The following is a 23,985-nucleotide window of genomic DNA, read 5'->3' as shown; positions in this document are numbered from 1 at the left end:
TACCCGCTTCTTTCTTTTCAGGTCACGGGGGTCACTGGTGCCCATGTCCAACTATCAGTGTGCGAGAGGCGGGGGACACCCTGGACAGGTCTCCAGTCCATCACAGGGACACAGAGACAAACAACCATTCACTCTCTCACCTAAGAACAATTTAGTTACCAATCAGCCTAACATTAGGGGTGCACCGATAAATCAGCCGGCCGATTTATCGGCCCCGATATCCTTAATTTTGGGAGATCAGCCGATACTTAGATGAGAGACCGATTTTTAGCCCTTTTTTTTTTTTTTTTTTGTAGTTTTAACAATTGTCTAAACTTCATTTATTTTTCAGAGCACTACCTCATGGCCAGTTAAAACAAAATTGTATTGTTTCTAGGATATTAACTCAACCTTTATTTAGACAGGTAAATCCCATTGAGCCTCGAGGACTCATTTACAAGAGACGTGATTTCAACAAAGGATGATAATGGATGACAACAATAGACAATTATAAAAAGGCATCTATATATTTAGTATATAAAATATATATGTATATATATATATATATATATATATACATATATATTTACAAATTAAAATAAGATGGCAAAAAAAGTAACAAAAACAGCTGGATTATAAGGTGACACCACTTGCTCTCGCCGAGATCGGATGCTTCCCTCCCTCCCTCTCTGCTTTGCTGCTGTCTGTGAAACTGCTGTGAGACTCTCTTGCATTTATTCCGAACCATAATTATGGACTGTTTTTTGACCAGTTGGTCCCTCAACTCAATTTACAACATTTCTTCGAAGAGAAGACAGGCTTTAGGAGAGCCGATTTGCCCTGTTGGCACGCACGCAGCTGGATATCTCATCGACTTGAAGACTTGATGATGTGTCTATCTCTGCTGCCATCTGTGGATTTTAAGGACGTGTATTTAATTGGATTTTCGATAACTGGTTCCTGCTATTTTGGATTCAGTTGGTTACTGGTTTTATCTACAATCAAGGAAGTCGTCGGCAGCAAATTTGGACCTGATCATGCTGCTTGCCTTTTTGATGGCTTGGTTCGTGTCTTGTGTACCCAGACTCAAATGGTTTGGGCTGAATGGATCAGATCTTGGGGATTTTACTCAGTCACGTTCCATCGGTGTGGCCATGTTATTTTGGACATTTCTGAACCATTTGGACCAACACAGACTCAAGGTAGATGTCATTAAGTTCTGCCTGTCCCCAAAACAACCGTGTGTTTATCTAAGTTGGCTCCCTTGGCTGGTCTTGAAGGCCATCTTATCTGAATTCGCCTGGAGAACATGTGATCTGACACTCACCACCCCCTCCCTGAGGAATTTCCAACTGATAACCAGATGAATCCAGCTGAATAAACTTTGTCATCATTTCAGGACTTTTGGATTCTCATAGACTTTATTCTTGGCCATTCCTCGACATACCTCGAGAATGTTTATGGATCTCACCGGAGGACACGGACTGATTACAATGACCTCGAGAGCATCTATAAGCGTTGTTGACCGCTCTCGTCTCCGATTGCAGAACATCTACGTAAATATGTGCTTGTTTGTGCGAGGTCTTTTTTAAATATTGGTATAAGGTTGAATGAAAAAAGAAAAGTAAAAACAGGAACATGTCTGCGTTGGTTTGTGCCAGGAGTCCAATAGATTCTTAAAGCCACTTAGAGAGGTCAAGGTCAAGAGCTTCAGATGTTTTTGCAAGAAGTTCCAGGAAACGGGAGCGGAGTTGGAGAAGGTCCTTTTGCCAAGTTCAGTCCTCACTGAGGGAACACTGCAGGTAATGATGTCCTGAGTTCACATGCAGTAGCTGCACTCACGCAGAGACATATTGTTCAAGGGTAAGTTTTCCAACAAAATAATATTGGAAAACTGAAGGTGCATTGTGACCTTAGAACACCTGACACCGTCGTTTATAAAACAAAATCAGTATTGGCCAAAATCGGAATCAGGCTTTTTAGAGATCGGTGATCGGTCAGAAAACTGCAATCGGTGCACCCCTACCTAACATGCATGTTTTTGGTCTGTGGGAGGAAACTGATGCAGCACGGAGAGAACATGCAAACTCTAACCCAGAAAGGCCCGGGCTGGGATTTGAACCAGCGACCTTCTCACTGAGAAGCAACAGCTTTACAAACTGCACCATCGTGCTGCCACACACAAATCATTTTTTAATCTATGAATAAATTGTATTTAATATTTAATTCTGCAACAGACCTTCACATCCTCTCTGAACTTCAGAGGCAGTGCAGCCGTGTTTAGATGTTACATTAGCTTAACCTCCCAAACGGCTGTTTTGGCTGCAGCTGTGAAGGCGCTGGTCTAAGTCGGTCGAGTGAGGCTTGAAGGTGTGTAGTGAACTAGGCCTGAGGTCAATTAGCCATGTTGTTATTTTCCAATTTGCCAATTAATGTAAATGTATGATGTTAAAATTTTGATTCTGAAAATAAATGACCACGTTCATTTTGATGGGTCAAAGATAATTAACGTCTCACGTTACATTTTTATTAAATTCAATGCACGTTATTATACAGTCCAGAAAAATGAAAGAATCCGTTTAATTTATGAATATATATCATGCATATGTTCATTCTACAGGTGAACACGGCTTCGCTCTCCCCAGATGTTAAAGTAAATGTTTCTACAAGAAAGTTTTCCAGTTTATGTTGTGCTTCATGAAGCCAGGTTGATAAAAGAGTGATGAATAGAAGTTTAGCGTCATAAAAAACTCTGCAATTTTTTTTAAACTTCTTTAACAAAGGAGGACCAGATTTAACTTTTTCAGATTTTTCTACCTGGATTATTGAGCATGCATCAGGATATTCTTTAACAAACTTCAATATTGAAGCTTTTAAGTTTTTAATCAAATTTCTTTAGACATGAAGATTATTTATTCTGTAATGATGGACTTGTGATTAAATCTGAACTCAATTTAAAAAAATTGTTTTGGCAAGTTAATAAAATAATCACTTGCGTACATTAAATTAATTTTGTTTAATTGTTCCAAAAAATAATCAAGATTGGCATCGCATTATGTCATGTTTGCACAGATTGCTGAACACAGACCAAACAACTGTTTCCCAGAAATAATGACCACAAATTTAACAGGAAACACTTTATGTATGAGATCAAACAAAATTACAAACTTGAAATATGTCAAGAGTATTCAGGATCATTACAGCAAAGAAAAAAACCTGCCATAATCATTTCTGCACAATGACTAGCAAAGACACGATTGTACAACTACAGTAAAATTAAAACGAAAATATTGTTACTGGTGTGCAACTTAGAAATTACCATAAGAAGCTTCACTGGCCTAGTAATAAAAATAAAAACTAAAAAAGCTAGTAAACACTCATGTTTTCACACTATTATAGAAAAACTACCTTGTAGAACATAAACTGGGATGGATTTTAATCCCTTTTGGAACAACAGCTAACAGTCAACTCTGCAACAAATCGTTACAAACTAAATGTAGACTTTACAATATCATCACACGACTTTAACGTTTGTCAGAAAAAACTCGGTTTTGTTTACATACTGAAGTTTTCACTAAGAGAAACCTTTTCCAGCCATGAACCAAAACCCTGCTGACACAGGTATGCACGCAGCACGTTCTTCGCCTCCTGGTACGTCTTCGCCATCTTCTTCAGAGACACAAAACAATAAAAGTAGTACAAATAAAATCAATACTTGCAAAGTATTTTTCTTAAGTGTAATGCCAGGAGAGCCATTTCATTCAAAATTAAATAAATAGTGTTATTTTAAATTATTAATAAATATTCCATTAAATAAATAAATGTTCCCATGAAAATGTAAATAGTGTAAATGTAAATAAAAATGGTAATTTTTTTTCCCTCCCAAGATGTTTTATTTTATTTTATTTCAAGATTTATTTATTTAGTTATTTAATAATGGAGTTTCATTTTGTGTAGGGCTGGGTATTGTTAAAAAATGTTGATATCAGTACTGGTGGCAGTTCCTTCACTCAGGCTGTTTTCACACCTGATGGTCCGGTAGACTCGGTTCGGTTCGGGACCAACATTCATGATATTTTGTTACATTTGAGCTGGTGCGTTTGCGTTCACACTGCACTGTGCAGTCGAACCAACCTGTTGAACCAACCTGTTCCCCCGCTCGCCTGTGGGGGCGCTGCACCAAGAACTACTGAAAGAAATTACACAAAAACCTCTGAAGACACGTCTTCTTCTGGAAATATAAACAAAAATGGAGTGGCGTCAAATTTTAGCAGTTTTAGGAGTTCTATTTTGTCATTTTTCAACAATGGACTCGGCATGAGCAGAAGATGAGGCAGAAGATCATGGAAAATGTTGTTTTTCACACAAGGCAGCTGACGGCTCCATATGAGGTAAGAGAAATGCGTGTTTGTTTGTCCTGCGCTGTACTCCACTTCCTGCTTGCGGAGCGGTGATTACATTCACACTGTACTCGAACCACGCTAGAGTTTTCTTCTACCGGACCAAGACCTAGGTTTTTAGGCGGGCCAGAGTTCCCTTTTTGCTACGTGACCGAGTTCGATGACGCGTTCACACCTCCCTAAACGAACCGGACTTCCTAGGCAAACGGGCTAGAGTTCAGGACAACAGGGCTGGTGTGAATGCACCCTAAGATATCTGTTCTTTTAACTGTACTTTTTTCAATACTAATTTTATAATTAACATCAATTCTAACAAGGAGAAAATTACATTACACATTAAAGTACAAATCCTTGAGTTTTATTTTTTAACTTGGGTATTTTTCCCATTCCAAGCAGTTTTCTTACATAAAAAAAGTCAACAAATGTCCAGATCAAAAGAACAGTTGCAAACCAGTGACAGGTCAGTGTCTAATGCTCACTGCTACATACTTTTCACTTAGCAGGTTTTCTTCAGAAAATTCAACATGTCTGATTTCTCTGGACACAAACAAGCCCACTCCTGGCTGATGGTGTCTCTAGCAGTAGAAAATGTTCATTCTGAGGGTGTGGATGATGATTGTTGCACACACAGATACCTGGTTGCCAGTTTGTTAGCACTGACATTGTGTCCCTCACATTCCACCAGCAGGTCACTGGATTCACTGAGGTTAGGGATGATGCAGACTTCTGTGCTTCTGTCTCTTCCTGAATCTTCTCTGTGGTTGTCTGGAGTTTAAGGCTCTTATCATCTCCCTAAATGACATCAGAACACAAAACATCAACAATAACATAGTTGTGTTATTATTGATCAAAAAACATCTAGACTGAGAGAAAAGCTCAACTGTCAACAAAATCCTTTAAAGTTTACTTACCTCCAACATGGAGCCTCCACTGTAGAAAAAGGCAGCCAACTTTTAACAACAAAGTTTGTGACTGTCCTGTGGCCCCCACCTCGCTGTTCTTTTGTCTGTCCTCCTCAGGGTCAGAGGCTCCTGTGAGGAGAAACAGTGAACATTAGGTGAACTGTTTAACCAGGTGACCAGATGGATGAGCACATTTTTACAAGCTAAGCTTCATCTGTTACTGTCAGTCTTTAGTTAGCTTTTGATTTTAGCTAGCTTCATAGCATAAAGCTCCACACTAATATCTTAAAGTTAGCGTTACATGGATCTTACTTTAACTCACCACGATGCACGTATTAAGTTGCAGTAACATTAACAAACGTAAACTTACCAGCTGAAATCCCAGACACAGCTCCGTCCTCGGTGCGAAGAGGAGTCGGGTGTCGTGGAGATTTTGAAATCAGGCCGTTCAGGCTCTGAAACACCCACAGGCTGACTTAAACGCTGAGAGGATGGCTGCGGTCTGCTGTTCTTGCAGTCAAACACGGAGCAACTTTACGCTCGTACACTGATTTCGTGCACGGTCAGGCGCATGATGGATCATTAGCACCCTGATCCATAATAAAATAAAATAAAAATAAATCTTGGAAAAAAACTAAACATTTTCTATTTAAATGTTTTATTTCATGGGAGCATTTATTTAATGGAATATTCATTAATCATTTTTAAATAACACTATTTATTTAATTTTGAATGAAATGACTCTCCATAAGGGAACAATGAATCCGAACTATACTGAAACACTAAATCTGAACAACAGTAACGTGTTTCCACCAAACTAACCTCTTAGATCAAACGCCAAGCACACCGCCTCAAAACTTTCAGACATTTATGATAAAAATCACTTTTTCTACATAAATTAATCAGACTTAATTAAGTTTATTGCACCTAAAGATATTCAAGCAGAAATGTTCTCTTTGCTATATGTTGTCAAGCACAAATAATAATATACAATAATAATAATTTTATTTAAAAAGCGCCTTTCATGACACCCAAGGACACTTTACAGTAAGAACAAAGAACCACAGGAATAAATTACAAAAGAATATAAAATGCATAAAGAATATAAAATACATACAGCAAATGATGCAATGCAAGCTGAAAAAAGGTGTCCACAATAATAAAAAATGCTTATGTGTTTAAGCTAGCTAAAAACAGGTAGCTAGGAGTATGATCACTTCTTGGCCCGCTGGCCCATCGGCTGCTTGCACCTACAGGGAAACAGTGATGTTTAAAAGATTTACCTTTGCTTCTCTGTACGAGTCTGTGATGAGTAGGTCCTCCCTCTGGGCTTCTTTGGCCACCAACCTGAAGCGGTGCAGCATCGCTGCTTTGCACAGACGGCTTGCCAGAGCAGAGCCACTCTTGAACGGAGAGCTGCAAGAGAACCAGTAACGTACCGTGTTCAGTCCTTATGCAAGCAAAGGTCAAGAGGTCAACCGGAGCCAGCAGAGAACAGACAAAGAAGAAAACATGGCAACCTTTTGTGATGTTGCTGTAGATTACCTGCTTTTTAAACTTTTTTTATTTATTTTTTCACTACTCAAAATTTCAGATTTTCCTGTAGATTTTTAAGTCATGGAGTCTCTCTAGTAGCAAAACTATTAGAACTATTAAAGGAGTTTGTGGTTTCAACAGGGTTCGAGTCTTGTGACTGAAAATTTGCATTCAGTGAAAGATCTGCAGTTCTACAGTCATCAATGTTTCAAGGTGCTCTTAATGGAAGTAACTTTGGGTTCACTGCTCTGTCCAAACACAACGTAAAGGGGCTGAACTGTAAACTTCATGACAGGGTGACCACATTTATCACTGATAGCATGACAGTTTATGAAATGTTTGACTCGCATGCGTCTGTGGGTTCTCAAACTGTAACCCCAAGACATAAATACTAATGTGTTCAACTCGACGTTGGATGTGGTCAGTGAACCAAACGTGAGCAGCGCATTGATCTTGTACATACAATCGATGTGGGGATGAAAACGGGAAATAAATTCTGAAAAAAAAAATTGGCATAATATTGGCATATTACATATTTTTCAGTACAAACACACCAGACAAAAAAACCCCTCACTTCAACTAGTTGGTAAAACATAAAATGACCCCGTTCTTCCCGCTTTGCATTCAGTGCCCACTTCCACCGAAGCAGCAAGAAGGGGTTGAAGCCAAGAGACCCCTGATGTGCCTTTGTGCCGTGAAGCAAGGTAGAAACAGTTGAAATGGTCAAAATATGAAAAGATAAGCTGGTTCCATGATTCAGTGTTATAGAGAGATGACATGGTCGGGTGGTCGCTAGATTAAACAACAAACAAGTTTAATACTGAGGAAAGAAGAGCAACATTACATCCATCCATCATCTTTACCCGCTTTTTTCTTTTTGTGTCGCGCGGGGGGGGGGGGGGGGGGGGGGGGGGTCACTGGTGTCCATATCCAGCAGTCACTGTGTGCAGCAGGGGACACCTGGACAGGTCTCCAGTCCATCACAATAGAGACAAACGAGACAACTACTCACTCTCTCACCTAGGAACAATTTAGAGCCATCTATCAGTCTAACACGAATGTTTTTGGTCTGTGGGAGGAAACTGGAGTACCAGGAGAAAACCCATGCAGCACGGAGAGAACATGCAAACTCCACCCAGAAAGGCCCCATGGCCAGGATTCGATCCGGTGATCTTATAGCTGAGAAGCGGCAGCTCTACCAACTGCCCCACCATGCCGCCCATTACATTCAATTTAAAAAAATTGGTTACCAGTTATAGTCATGTTTTAAAAACAATGAGTAGGACCTCAGCAGCATGTGTTGTGTTGCTCTCCACATGAACCCAGCAGAGTTCTGCTCCACAAATCTTTTGGTTTCTACGATGCTTGTGTCATGTCTGAATGCTCAAGTCTGTGCAGGACGTGGCCGGCTCAGTGACTTGTGAAGGATCAGACGTGGTATAAAGACAGACTGGACTTTGCAGCCATTTCACAGAACAGTTTTGTGAAAAACTCTTCTTACTCTTCTATGGTTTTGCCCTCGAGACCATCAACAACTTCCACAGAGCTGTCTCCTTCACTCCAGTTGATCCCAAAGGTTGGCTCCGAGCTGTCGGTGGCCACAGACGGCACCAGGCTGATATGTGGGCGCATCATGCAGTAAAACATGGGCAGCTGAGAAGTGATTCCTTCCACGCGCTGGTTCACAGAGATCTCCATACCACGGACTTCATGACAGCAAGAGTCACCTGTGTGTTCAGAATATATTATAATCAACAACGCATAGGTGGTCTAAAACTGACAAACTTTTTATTTTTATTACAAAGTAACAAGTTTTTAAGGATGTTCTGCAGCAGTAAAGTAGAAAAGATTACAAAGGTACACACACAAAAAATAAAAATACTTTGGCTTTTTATACTAAATATTGTGTAGTCTTTTTTGTCTGTTTGTTTGTTCCATTTGTCTAATTATCCTCTGTTGCAGAGCGTAGAGGAGGAATTGAAAATACCCTCGACCCATGTTGTGAACAAGAAAACTGGAAAAATAAGTGAGGTGCCGACTTCCATGTTGGTTTGTGGCTGCATCTAAGTGTAACAAAGGTCATCAGCAAAAATTAGGTTACCACTTCAAATCCAAGATGGCCACCACCATTCATGCACGCTCACAAATACACACACACACACACATACACACACCAACCACACCCATCAATGAGGAAACTATGCTTTCGATTTTATTCCTTTTACTTAAAAGTAGTACATAAGTGCTGTAAGGATACTTTTTGGGGATTATACTGCAGACAAATGAAAGTAAGCTCAGGTAAAATATGAAATATATGTCGCGTAGGCTTATCGGGCTCCTCTCTTGTGGAACCAACTTCCAGTTTCTGTCCATGAGGCTGACACATTGTCCAGTTTAAAGACTTTTCTTTTTGATAAATCCTATAGTTAGGGTTGGCTTGTTATGCTGCTATAGGCTTAGACTACCAGAGGACAAATGGACCTCATTTCTTATAATGAATTGTTAAAATTAAACGGTTTTCATTTGATATTGTTTCTATCTTAACATGCGACTCTTGACCTGCCATTGTGTAGCTGTTCCTCTCAAACCCAGCCGCTTGTCCTGAGCCTGGTTCTGCTAAAGGTTTGTTCCTCATGAGAGTTTTTCCTTTCCACTGTCGCCTTCATGCTCGCTCAAGATGAGAGTTCTGAGATAAAGTTTAACAGTTGAGCAGTCTGCTCCTCAGATAAATAGTGTTAAATTATTATTTTTATGTATGAATGTTTCTGTTCAGTGCAGTGATGAATTATGTTGTGACTTGGTGCTATAGAAATAAATTGAATTGTATACTGCCTTTGTGTATTTTCAACATCATCCCAACTCATTCTGTTCTGGGTTGTACCCTCAAAATTTCCACCCATATTCGCAGGTACTACACCTGGAATTTCCCTTTTTAACTTATTCTGGACAACTGTGACTGCTGTTGCAGATGGGGATATAGGAGAACAAAATCGAACCTGGAAACCATGATACTGCTACACCTTTTGATGTTGTCTTGACACACGGGGAATTTCTTGGTGCTTGCAAGCACCCATTTAAAAACTGACAAGTGCAAGCAAATGCAATCTCCTGTGTTTTAGGATGAGGGCCCAAGTTTAAATGATAAACCTCCCCTTGTCTTTGAAAATAAAGTTTATCTAATTTGTGTCAAATCATTTTCTCAGTTTATTTTACTAGAATTAATCCAGATTATTATGCATTTTTAACCACACAAGAAATCCATTTGCTGATGTGTTAAATCTTCAAACGATTCACAAAGGTGGCTTTAGGATTAACCTTTTATTGGATAAATGAAGGATAAGCAGTGCCTCCAAGTCTATAGCTTTTACTTTTTGTGATGATATCGAGGGACCGTTCTTAAAAAAATTACAAAGTACACTTGTTAAGTCCACAAAGAAAGACCCGACTTGCCTACAAGGATGCTTTGGACATAGACAGGCTCGATGAAGTGGCTGAGCAAAGCTCCTTGGTATCCCAGCACCTGCCATTGAGTGATTTTGTCTGTGGAGGACATGCTGACCATGCTGCTAGCAGAGTGACCGAGGCCTGAACAGAAAACTGAAAAAACCTTTGGAAGAAAGATCCATTTTAAATTTAGTAGCAATAGTAATCGCAACAGCAAACAAGATTAATTATATTGACCAAAAATACTAATAATAATGCATTTCTATTCCAATTTCCAGGGAGAGCAACAATACCTTGCCCTCAACTGACAGGTGTAGACTGATTTCATTCTTGACTTGCCATGCTGAAATGGAGAGAGGGTTCAGACGCCTGAGAAAGTACAGAGAGATGATTGACACTTCATAAAGACATTATTGTTTTTAATCCAAAAATGTGTTACTCCAGAGGACGTAAGAGGTTTGAAAAGAAATGGTCAAATTGTAAGAGGTACTATTTCTGACTTCCATTTCCATGGCAGCAGCACAACATTGTTCTGACAACACAAGATTCGATGTGGAGCCACAGTCTGAAGACAGCTTCTGTCGTAAACATTTGTGGAGTTACAACATGGACAACTTACTGTAGCTTGTCTTACGGATGGACAATTAGGGACAACCTAGGGAAAAAGGGTTTGTCGTTTCTGTTACTGGAGTATCAAGCCTGAATATAAACAAGGTTTTAAAAAAGGGGTCCCCTGTGACCTTGATCTCTGACCTTGAAATCAATAGAGATCATCCCATGAGTTATCAGGTAGTTATCAGTTCAGAGCTCAGACAAGAAATTGTTAAGAGACAGACAGAGTTATAACATATTAACATTTTAAGACAGGAGTGTATAAAAAAAACTGTTGAATCTGTAATGTAAAAAATGAAGTTTAAATTTTTTCTGGAACCTGTTAAATGCCATAAAGTCACAGTCAATAATAAAACTGCATAAGAAATTTAAGGCAGACTGTAAAAACCATATATACGAAGAAGTTTTTAAAGGCATCAAACATTTAACTGCACAAACCTCGAACAGGACAATAAGGAATGAGCAGTGAGCAAATCCAAACAAAACTTACAACTTTGAAGGGATCTGAGATGCACCCTTCGGCAGTTGATTCACGTAGAGGTAAAGAGTAACGCCACTTTTCAGACTGAGGAGGCTGCTGCTGCTGTTGTGCTGGAAGACTGATTTCTCATTCAGGTTGGCATTCTTGCTGAAAAACAGCAGCAGGTGACGGTACAGAAACCTGGCAACACAGAATGACACACGTGGTTATCAGTGTGTGTAATTACATGCCTTCTCAATAACAGGTGGCAATTTTGCTGCCTGCTCAAGTATCTGGCTCCGCCTACTCTTGACTGACTATTTCTTTTTTCTTCCTGTGGAGTCAATCGTGTTTTCTCTTATCCATATTTTTGTCTGTTTGTCGGTCTAAAACAGGTCTCGCTTGTAAATCAGTCCCTGAGGCTCAATGTGATTAAACTGTATGAATAAAGGTTGAATGAATGAAAAAAAAATTACGCTCCGACACATGATAGTCACATGACCTAGCAGGAAAGACACAGCCTCTCAGAGACTATTTTAATTTGTCTGAAGTACAGACTTTAAACTACACTACCGTTTTTAAGTTGTGTTGACAGGGCAAGTAAACCAAAGTTAAGATAAATGATCAACACCACATCCTTTTCTGAAAACCATTGTCATATGTGAAGCGCATTAGAGCAGAGGCTGCAGCAAAGACCGAGGGACCCCCCCCCCCAATCACCCTACACTTTAACTCCCACCCCCGCCGAACAGATAACCTCCCCCCTACTTTCTGAAGGAGGCGCCAGCGTCTTTGCCAAAGCACCAAAAAATTCACAGGAAGAAAAAAAAAAACGTGAAAGTTAAGCACGATAAAGTTACAGTGAGAGCGGGAGTGAGTCATGAGGTTTGAGAGATTAGTGACATTTAGCGTGTTTGGGTTTTATAGTTAAGAGTTTAGTGTGTTTAGCGTTTAGTTTGGTCAGATTTAGTGTGTTCGAGTGAAAACAATGAGATGATTTTTGAACGTAAAGCGAACTGAGCTGTGGACCCACAATAGGACGGAACCACCGAGTCAGAACCTCTCAGACAGAGGAGAGGATCGTGAAGGAGAAAAATAATGCAAGTCAGACAGAGAGGACTTGGTTGATGAAGAGGGTGATCATCCTGATTCATTTTAGACGAGGAAGAGAGCGGACTGAGCCCCACTGATGCTCCACTAATGCCCCATTTGCACTGCTCCTCAGCCCCAACTCTACTCGGCCCGCCACGTAAAATTCGGTATTCCACAGTACTCTTTACCTGACTGGAGGCTGATTCGAGACCTTGTTTTGTCCCTGCTCCTCTGGTGGGACCGTGTGAGCCGAGTCGGGACCGAAACGTGAATGCAGGACACTGACTGGTCAGGGGGAGGAGTCTCAGAAACTTTTCACCGATCCACCAGAGTTCCACCTACATTTTTGATGTCTGTTCAGGGAGTTGAACCGGCGACCTTCCGATCACAGGCTCACCTTCTCTAGCCTCTGCGCCACCACTCTCTCCTGCGTACGGCTTGTACACTTGTGAAAATGTTGAAAATTGTGAATCACCCCTAAACTCTCCTGAAAATGTCAAATTTTATGCGTTCACTTTCCCAACAACTATTCTGACACAAACACTGTAACCTGTAAACCAATACATCTATGAGGAAGTCCTAATTAGTGTATAAAACGTTGTCTATAAAAATATAAATCTAAGACACTACTTCATGTTCAGTGTACCTCCACTACAGTAGTCCCTCGCTACTTTGCGGTTTGTTTATCGCGGACTTGTTGTATCGCAGTTTTTCAAAGTAAGATTGGACATGACACAGTTGGTTGATTGATGGATGAGCCATGAATTGTTTATTTAAAATAAAGTATTATGATTTTGCACCAAGTGTGCAGCCCACAAGTGCAGGGGAAGCTCCCTCCTGCAGCCCGTCATGATCTCCACTCTCTGCCACGCACACACATTTCTCCTGCAGCAACTTTGTGAAGGGTTAACCCTTTGCTGTCCAGATGCACCGATAGACTTTTGTCTTCCAATTTAAAATTCAATGTTTGTCACATCATAAAATCATTATAATCACAAAATATAAAAGTGTTAAGTTATTTTTAATTATTTTAGAACTTCTATGTTCAGTTGTTTCGGTGTAATTGATCAAGAAGTACAATTCTGCTCCGTGCTGCAGAGCTGCATGAAGCTGTGTGACTAGGCCTGTCGCAATAAACAATAAATCAATTAATCGCAAGATTAATGAAAATTATCAATCTCATTTTCATTTATTGGCTTTATCATTTCTTCGTGTCTCTCTCTTTCTACTGAAGACACTGGATGATAAAAGGCTCAACTCTGGTGCTCCTCACCGACGCCTCCCTTTCTCTTTTCTCTTTAAAATCCATTTTAATCGTTAAAAGCAGCTAACCAGAGAAGCTAAGCTACGAGCTAAGCTAAAAGGTCGACCTTGGGAAAAAACGTTGAAGCTTTAAAATTCACAGTTGAAACCAGCGCATTCGTGTAAAAAGTTGTTTATCTCTACAAAAGAAGCTAAGAACTTGTTCACTGATTTTTTTAATTAGAAGCATTGTGTGACAAATGCTACGCTAAAGAGCTCAAACCACACCGAGCGTCCGTCATTTTCAGAACCGAAGAGACAGCCCATGTCATGTCAAGGGGACTCCCTCCTGTTTTTTCTTAAAGAGACACGCTGCTCACTCCCTCACTATCCATCCTTCAGTTCAAATAGTCTTGTACTGCCATCAGTGGTCAAAAAAGTTACTACACTCAAAACAAATTAACCAACATTTCTTCTTAAAGTTACAATAATAACCAAATATTGTCAGATTTCAAATAATAATATTGTTTATCGCAATAATTTTTCAGACAATTAATCGCCCAGCAAAATTTGTTATCGTGACAGGCCTATGTGTGTCATACATTTGATGTCCTGCTGAACTTCTCCATGCAGCATGGATTGTTTATTTAAAATGTTACAGTATTTCAATTTAAATTGTTTATTTAAGGATGGATATTCGGAGTAACAGGTGATGAGTGAATGTGATTACAGCCTGGCATATGTCATGACAAAGTTTAATGAACTACTGTAGCTCTACTTTGCGGTTTTTCACTTATCGCAGGTCGGCGTGGTCCCAAACATCTGCGATAAACAAGGGACCACTGTAACTCTAAATAAAATATGTGAAAGTATTTTTACCTAAATAAATAAATAAGCTAGTTTGTCTGTTACTGACCTCATTAGAGACCTCCGAGCGGTGACAACGGCATGTGAATCATGCACAGTCCGTCCGTTTGAGTCGCCGCACTCTTTAGCGTTGAAGTTCCCAGTGCCAAGAGCAACCACTTCACATCCACTGGCTAATGGGAGGAACAGAGTGGAGTTTAGACTCAAAAATGGCTCATCTGGTTTTAGGATTGCACCGTTTTTGTAGGATGTGAATTGCATTACTCATCTACGTAAAAAGACATCACAAGTTTATTAAAGGAGTCCCAAGTTATCAAAACCACTAAAAACAAACAAAAAAAAATTTCAAACTAATATAAAAACAGACATGAAATTTTTAAAACAGTCTCTTAGACATCTTAACTTACAAGATATTTGAACATTTTATAAGTAAAACCAGTGAAGTGAGGTTTGCATCTGCACAGACCTGTTTGACGGACATTTGTTCTCTACACCTGTCCACAAGAATCTCTGAGACCATGTGCAGCACATAATTAATTTTCACGATGTATGGATTAGCAATAACAAACCGTCTACTCAAAAAATGGCTATTAATCCTTTATTTGACCCAGAGAAACTCATCAAGATTAAAAATCTCATTTACAAGAGTACCCTGGCCAAAACTGGCAACAAAACACAGTTTCATAAAACAAACTATAACAACATTTATAATAATAATAATAACAACAATAATAATAATAATTGCATGTTCCCATATAATGGCAAAATTAGTTATCTACATTTAACCCATCGCATCTGGGAGACACCCAGGTGGAGCAGTGGCTATGTAAGCACCCGGGGAGCAATTAGGGATTGGGTGTCTTGCTCAGAGACACCACAAGAAGTGGGAATGGCTGGGGATTGTACCCGAGGCTTTTGGGTCCCAGGTCGGCTGCCCTACCTCCACCCCATCTTGGCCCCCATTTAACATTTATAGTGTGGTGTGTGCAGTCCAGTCAAGGAATGTCCAGATCTCTATATTGGAGAATCCAGTAGAGAGCCAGCTCCTCAGGACAAGACTCAGCGGTTCACCTACACTTCAAGGATAAGGGACACTCTTTAGAAAAGACAGACTGAAGGAGCTATACTGAGAAACCTTTTCAATGCGAATGCCTTGAAATGTTTCAACTGGTTGGAAATCGCATGTCTCAGTCTGAAAGTTAGAGAACATCGTCATCTTGGTTTTGTCTGCATTTAAAACAAGTTTTAGGTTCTTTACATTGCTCTGGGCAATGTTGAAGGCTGATCGTAGACTGAGTGCTTTGCTTGGCGTTGAAGCAGCACAATAAATAACATGATGAACACAGATGATCGCTGGAACAGATGATCCAGAAAAACACTTGAACCTAACTACGTACGTGTTAGAAAGGTCCATTTGGTTTGTAGACACAGAGCCTAGTAGACATATGTGTGAACCGAGTCATGTAAAAATGTATTTTGCAAACAGTTTATCCCGAGTGGTGCACATTCCAGTTTTGAGAACTACAGCAGTAGAGCATATTGATTCTTCCAATCTGGTATTGTATAATTTCACATTACATGAAGTACCAAGTTGCACTTTTTTCCCAAGTAAACGCACATTAAAACTTTACAGTATATACTTACACGTTTGCATAATAAATGCTGCTGTTGTACTTGCACAGCTGGAGAACTGTGGGTGTCCGTCCATCAGTTTAGTGAGCTGATCCCTGACAGCGTGTGGAATCTGAAGGTTGGCCGAGTTCTTTCTTTCTGAACCACAAAATTATGAAATGGGTAAAAATCAAAATCGTCTTTACGATAAATAATTTAAGACTATTTTAATAAAAGTACAGTTTATGATGAGTTTGCACCTTCTCTATATATGCCAACACTCTGGTTCAAGGGATTTTCTTCAAACACAAAAAATATATATTGAGGTACGTATGAGCACACCGAAGTTTATATATCACAAATGTGGTCTAGGGTTTAGAGATAATGGTTAAGCAAGTAGCTATAAATATATTATCTTTGCTTGCTCCTTTGGAAACACAAACTGCAGAAGCAAAGCCACAAGATGATGTGAATAATGTAATCAAAGCAACACCTCTTGCTAATGTGCATGTTTTTACCTTTAAGATTTAAGCTCCCAGTATACTCCCGCGTCCGTCTGTCCGTGCGTACGTACGCGTGTACTGTACGCAGAGGGTTCAGACTTCATACTCGAGCGTACACCCTGAGCGGCTGCAGTCAGCTCCACAGACAAGGGGGCGTTTACCTTCGGGACAAATTGAGGTCACCGATTGGTCATTTGCTGACGCGCCCACTGGATTGATTGACAGGTCAGAAAAAAGAAGAAAAAAAAACGAGCGCTGGCAGCCTCAACCGCAGCGGTGTTCTGTGTTGTAATAAAAAGATCTTTTTTTTTTTTAAACAGGGAGTGCTGGTCCTGCAACCCACACATCAGACCAGCCATGAGGAAACCTCCAGACCTTCCCGCAGCCATGCTGGACATGAGTTTAATTCGCTCGTGACAAATTCCTTCATTTCTCACAATTTCAGTCATGGCATCAACAGAGGAGGAAGAGATCACTTGCCTTTTGGCATAAAAACAAAAGAAAAGGCCAGATCAGGGATGAAGGAGGAGAATTTAATACATTGGTGTTGCATACAAAACAGTCAGTCGCTGGGCAGTTTATTGTGAGACCGGTCGTAAAAATTGAGCTTTGTGCAAACATGCCCTGCGGGGGTACGCACGCACACGAGAGTATACTGGGGGCTTAAGAAGCACCAATGCTGTTAATGTGAAATATTTGGAAAGCAAAAGTGTAAGGAGGTCCCCGCCATGCAGATAGGAAGCAAGGGAAGTCAGTTATAACAGAAACCGAACAATGGATTATGTAATCTTTGAGACAAATTATTTGTGTCTCTGGATAAACTTTCAAACGATAAGTAATGGAGCAATCTCTCAATGTAATGTTGTGACCAGTTTTTTTAATGTTATTCTTTTGTTTGAAAACCATTCAGCCCTCTGATGTAATGATACGGAGATCCAGATTTACCGTAGAGAACTCTGGAAGGGTGACTGCCACATAGCGAGGGTTGTTCTTTTACTGGCAAAGGTGGAGCGACATCTAAAAAACAAAAGTTATGGAAAAAGAACAAGAGTAAGTGACAACTAACAAGACATTTGACTTGTTGTATGCACAAAGTAATTATCATTCTTGACTGAAGAAGTCTTTCGGATGAAAGATGATACGTTTTTACTTTTTTTTTGTTTTGTGAAAGTCCAGAGGACCAGACTTAACTTTTTTAGATATCATTCTTGACCATTTGGTACTTGTTTACTTTTTTCTACTCTACAGCTAAGTTTAGCCACCACCACAAAAATCCCTTTAAATTGTAATCCAACTGTTGGCAACCTGAGGTCCGTGAACATCAACTTAGCAGAGACCAGTCTAGAATGATCCATACTAACAGTTGAGTGTCCGATTAGGAAGGATTATAATCATCAATGTCTCTAAAAAGATCCCCCATAGGGCATAAAGAAAAGACAAATTCTCCTTTTTAAATTCACAGTTACCTTCTGTTTAAGCACTTTTCGCCCCGCTCGCCGCAGGACGGAGGTTCAGGAGCAGTAAGTGTAGAACCACTAGACTGAGGAACAGCTTCTACCCTGAAAATGTTTCTAACCAGGCTAATCACTGTAATGCCGCTTCACATTTTATCTGTGCTGCTGATTTCGTACCCATAACCTGCTGTATTCATACTCATCTGCTCACAACAGACTCATGTTCAGGCTGCTGTTTAATACACCTCATTATATTATTATTGTTTAGCGTACATCTTAGATCCTTGTATACCGTTTCTTTTTTAATAGTTTATATTATTGCTATTTTTGGGTGTAACTGGGACCTTGAGTACAAAACTTTGTTCAAGCTCGTACCACGTGATGCGATTGACAAAGAACCTTGAAGTGGCCGCTTGGCAGCACTCACTTTCAACTTCCACACGGTAAACATTTTTGAAAGGTCCAGCTATGATTCTTCATGACAGCAGTGCTGACAGAACAGATTCATTAAAAATAAATCAAGTTTATTCTTAAGACCTACCCGTAATCACGTCACATCATTTAGATAAGGTTTTAAGATTTATACAAACGTTAAAAGCACTGAAACTGCCTTTCAAACCAGAAATATATTGACTCGTTTATTAATCCCTAGGTGAGTTTTCACAAGCCTAAAGGTCAGCCATTAATGCCTATGTAATATTATAACAGTCCCATTTGTGCCATCAAAAAACCTTTCAGATCAGAGGTTTTTGTGCAGACAAAACATATTAAAATATTCCTAATACTGATAAAGTTTAAAAATTTTAATTGGTATAGTTTTAACTAGTCTTTTCTGTGGAACATATAAAATTTGTGTTCCAGACATTTAAAGTCTCTCACTTAATTACTACTTAATTTTGAATGTCTTGTCTGCGAGAAGAACCTACTGAGGAGATGAATTTATATATTTAAATAATAAAATAATTTATAACCATCAACAATATCAGAATTTTTCGATTAACCAAACACTGACCGGTTGCTTCTGGGAAAACAGACTTCTGACTTTCCATGGTGGGCAAAAAATCCTCCAGAGCGAGCTTTGCTGCGCTGAGACGAGCTTCTTTCTTGGTTAACCCGATGCCAGTTTTGTACTCAATATCATCAATCACAACACAAAAAGCAAAATGAGACCCCGGTAAATTCTCTGAAAGAGACAAGAGGAAATGTGTCACTTTATCAACTGATTGCAGATCCTCTTTCAACCAGTTTGTACAAAGCAGTCAAAATTTTAGCATTATGCAAATAACCTGCAGGTGAAGAAACAGTTGTTTTTTTTAAAGTAAAATTTAAATTTATTTTATTCCAAATATTCACTTGATCTTAAAACACTCATAACTCAAGCAAAGACCAAATTTTGTTTTAATCTTATCCAAAAATAGTCAAATATTTTTACATAACAGCATTTAAGAACATAATTTATTTGTTCTTGCTTTACTTATGTAAAATCATCTTTTTTCCAATGCACGCACAAAAACCATCCATTCATTCATCCATCATCTTCTACACACTTCTTCCTTTTTGAGCTGCCTTCATACATCTCCTCCTACATGTCTCTGCGTGAGTGCAGCTACAGCGTGCGCTCTCAGGACATTATTACCTGCAGTGTTCCCTCAGTGAGGACTGAACTAGGCAAAAGGACCTTCTCCTACTCCGCTCCTGTTTCCTGGAATATCTTACAAAAAGACATGAACTCTCGACCTCTGACCTCTCTAAGTGGCTTTAAGAATCTGTTGGACTCCTGCAGGGACCAATGCAGACATGTTACTGTTTTTAGTTTTCTACATTAACCTTAGAATCTAGCTGTTTTTTGTTACTTTTCTTTTTTTTAGCCATCCTATTTGTTAAAAAATATTTAAAAAATCTGTAAGACTTTTTATAAATATTGTTGTAGCTGTTGTCATCATTCTTTGTTGAAATCAGGTCTCTCTTGTAAATGAGTCCTCGAGGCTCAATGGCATTTACCTGTCTAAATAAAGGTTGAATGAATGAGTCACTTAATTGTAATGTTTGCTTTTCAAAAATAAAACATGCTACACAGCCATGCAGGATGGGTTTTACCTGTGGTCACAGTTTCTTTAAACTCGAGGTGGAACTGGAAAACCTGGGCAAGCTGATGGATCAGAGATATTGCGTTTGTTTCACCTTTCTTATACCGTTCTATCAGTTTCTTGTGAGAGGTTTCTGGCTTGGCACCTTATTTGGCAAAATAAAAAGACAAACAGAAATTAAAATTTTCCACACACGAAGGCTAAACGTCCTGATGGATGCTCAATAATCCTGGTAGAAAAATCCAACAAGGTTAAGTTAGGTCCTCTGGACAGTTTCTTTTTGTTGAAAGGTTTCACCTTTCATCCAAGACTTCATTAGTCCGAGATCCTGCAGCAAACTCAGGCTCTGTTTACACGAGGACCAACACTGGAAACGTTGTGTTTTTTCAGTGTTAATTGGAGATGATAAACAAAAAATGTGTGGGTTTACATGAAAACGCTGTAGTTTCCATGTCAGTCAAGTTGCCAGATAAGAAATTAGGAACTGCAGCACTGTGGCTTTAAATTTATACTATTTTTACATTAACTGTCATATGTGCTGAGTAAGCATGTTGTAAGATGAGGTGTGCACTGCTTGGTGAACATGTGCACAGAAACGGAGGGGGTAAATAAGACATTTTAAATTTACCGGTATCTGTCAACTAGGAATGCGCGATATATACAGTACATGGTAGAAACAAGACATTTAACCTGCGATACAGATCTGTCTTCTACCGGTTAACCGCAGCAATGCTGTGTCTGATGTAAAATCAGAGTTGTCAGATTTAATCTTTTTTTGTTGTTGTTGAAAACTGGCACGTCTTCCACTGAGGAAGCGGAGCCTGGGGACTCTGGGTCGGGCCCTCCAATCTCTGGTACTGAGGTCACCGAGGTGGTTAAAAAGCTCCTCGGTGGCAGGGCCCCAGGGGTGGATGAGATTCGCCCGGAGTTCCTTAAGGCTCTGGATGTTGTAGGGTTGTGTTGGCTTACGCGACTCTGCAATATTGCGTGGACATCGGGGGAAGTTCCCCTGGATTGGCAGACCGGGGTGGTGGTCCCCCTATTCAAAAAGGGGGACCGTAGAGTGTGTTCCAACTACAGGGGGATCACGCTCTTAAGCCTCCCTGGTAAGGTCTATTCGGGAGTTCTGGAGAGGAGGGTCCGTCGGATAGTCGAACCTCGGATTCAGGAGGAGCAGTGCGGTTTTTGTCCTGGTCGTGGAACACTGGACCAGCTCTACACTCTCAACAGGGTCCTGGAGGGTGCGTGGGAGTTTGCCCAATGGGTCTACATGTGCCTTGTGGACTTGGAGAAGGCGTTCGACCGCGTCCCTTGGGGAACCCTGTGGGAGATATTCTGGGAGTATTGGGTACCGGGCCCTTTGGTATGGGCCGTTAGGTCCCTGTATGACCAGTGTCAGAGCCTGGTCCGCATTGCCAGCAGTAAGTCGGGCTTGTTCCCGGTGAGAGTTGGACTCCGCCAAGGTTGCCCTTTGTCACCGATTCTGTTCATAACTTTTATGGACAGAATTTCTAGGCGCAGCCGAGGTTTTGAGGGGATCCGTTTTGGTGGCCTTAGGATTGCGTCCCTGCTTTTTGCAGATGATGTGGTCCTTTTGGCTTCATCAGATCGTGATCTACAGCTTTCGCTGGAGCGGTTCGCAGCAGACTGCGACGAGGCCGGGATGAAGATCAGTTCCTCCAAATCCGAGGCCATGGTCTTGAGCCGGAAAAGGGTAGAGTGCCCTCTCCGGGTCAGGGAGGAGGTCCTGCCCCAAGTGGAGGAGTTCAAGTATCTTGGGGTCTTGTTCACTAATGAGGGAAAAATGGAGCGTGAGATTGATAGGCGGATAGATGCAGCGTCTGCAGTGAAGCGGGCGCTGTACCGGTCTGTCCTGGTGAAGAGAGAGCTGAGTCAAAAGCCTAAAGAAGTCTTTTGGATAAAAGACAAAACGTTTCAACAAAGAAGAATCCATCCAGAGGACCTGACTTAACCTTGTTGGACAAGGGCTAAACCTTTCTCCTGCAACAGATAATAATAATAAATTAAAAGAACTGCAAAGAAGACTAGAATTAAAAGGCACGGGAAGCACTGAAACGATTATTTAATTCATGTGGATTCATCAGAAAATGGACAAACGCCGAAAAAAGTTACATGTGAAATTTAAGAAAATCATAATGTCAAGCTTACCAGGTTTCCTTGACCTGTTCACTTGTTTGTCAACACCGTGACTGTCGGCATCATTCATGGTAGATGGTTGTCTGTATGACTGCTTCAGTTCTGAAGTCGAAAGTGTGTTTTTTATAAGCATTTGTGCATAACTGGCTCCTCTAGAACCTCGAAACGACCCACCAACCGGAAGCATCCTGCAAGCTTTCACGAGTTCTGAGAAGAAAAGAAGAAAGCACATTTCATTAGAAACTAAAGACCATCATAATTAAAGACCACTTACAGGTCTGGAAGGACAACAACCCGATTATCAAACTCTTTCAAGAAAAAAAGACAAACACAGCAGTTACATGTTAAAATTGATAATAAATTTGGTGCAAGCAACACAGTTAAATAAATAAAAAAAACCTCCGATATAAAATTGATAACAATTACTAACAAATTTGTTGGCAGTATTCAGTTATTGACATTTTGAATGAGCCGGAACTAGCTTGTCCTCGTGCGCATACGTTAATTCCTTATGCTAGGTCGCGTTAGCTCATTTTATTTTCCAAGAGAAACTGCCGCTTCTAATAACGTTTTTTCCGTTTAATTCATCAATTTGATTCACAAGTCCTCTTAACTTTCGTGTACCACGAGTCCAACAAAACATAAACCAAAATTTAAACTGCAAAAAACGGTTTAGCTACACGCTAAACAGACGCGATGAATTAGCATCTATATTAGAAATGTTGTTTTTTCCTCGACGCTGCTTAAACTACGAGACTACAAAGTCAAAATCAAACACAATGCTTATCAATTTCACCTGTTCTCGTTCGACAAAAAGACTCAAATGCTCAATTTGCCACCCGAAGCAAAGCGCGGTCTTCAGAAGAACAACACCAAGTCCAACGTTAACGTTCAAGTCTGAAACCTCTGGAGTATGAAAGGCGCCGCTACTGCGCCAAAGATCCTCTGTTCGGCGAGATGGTTTCACGGTTTGAGGAAAAAAAAAAAAAAGCTCAGTGATTGTGGAACTTATTTGTAGTACAGGATTACTTCTGTATCAAGTGTCAAAGTGCTTTGACTTTTAGCTTTCTGTAATGTTTGGGTCTTATAATCCTGAGGACGCAACAGGAAGAACATCCCACATAAAACAATTTAAAACCGCACTTTGATTGTAATTCAGGGAGCAGCTGAAAGAAGAAAGTACGTTTTAATGTGACCATTAAATATTTTCACCATGGAAATACGAGCTCTACAATTCCTTCTAAACATTATTCGCTTGGAAGTCTGCGTCAGGCTTGCTCTAGTCTTTTTTTTTCTGCTGTTATTTTGGTCTTGGCAGGCTTTACTTATTTTATTTATTTATTTTTGGCTTTTAGCTACTGTACTGTAGGTACCTTTGGCTGTTTAGCTCATTTTTGTGTTCTTACACTAGCCATCCTTTTGAGTCACCCTTATTAACTTCTAGCAATCTAGCTATTTCTAGCTTTAGCTTTCTACAATTATAGCTAAAATTTTCTTCATTTAGCTAACATGTTGCTATTTGGAGCTTTTGCGTAGCCGTTAGCTACTTTTAGATACTAGCTAGCATTTATTACTTTTAACTAGTTTTATTCCTAGCTCATTGATACTTCTAGCTTTATCTTGCATTTCTGCCATTTTA

At 40.0% G+C, this 23,985-nt stretch overlaps 1 protein-coding gene across 1 annotated transcript; it reads right to left on the bottom strand.

Annotated features, from left to right (window-relative positions):
- Positions 1-3,534: 3,534 nt before the first annotated feature.
- adad1 (adenosine deaminase domain containing 1 (testis-specific)) lies at positions 3,535-23,255 on the bottom strand. The gene is made up of 13 exons (XM_037675615.1): positions 23,143-23,255; positions 22,359-22,553; positions 20,200-20,334; positions 19,115-19,285; positions 17,594-17,665; positions 16,179-16,304; positions 14,584-14,707; positions 11,364-11,534; positions 10,555-10,630; positions 10,268-10,424; positions 8,319-8,544; positions 6,565-6,697; positions 3,535-3,648 (listed from the first exon to the last, which is right to left on the bottom strand). Exons 2-13 carry the CDS (start codon positions 22,531-22,533, stop codon positions 3,535-3,537), a joined length of 1,680 nt encoding a protein of 559 aa, XP_037531543.1. The 5' UTR covers positions 22,534-22,553; positions 23,143-23,255.
- Positions 23,256-23,985: the final 730 nt, after the last annotated feature.

Source organism: Nematolebias whitei, chromosome 4, assembly GCF_014905685.2.
Source record: "Nematolebias whitei isolate Nwh7 chromosome 4, NemWhi1, whole genome shotgun sequence".
Lineage (NCBI taxonomy): Eukaryota > Metazoa > Chordata > Actinopteri > Cyprinodontiformes > Rivulidae > Nematolebias > Nematolebias whitei.
This window is presented reverse-complemented; position numbering and strand designations above follow the sequence as displayed.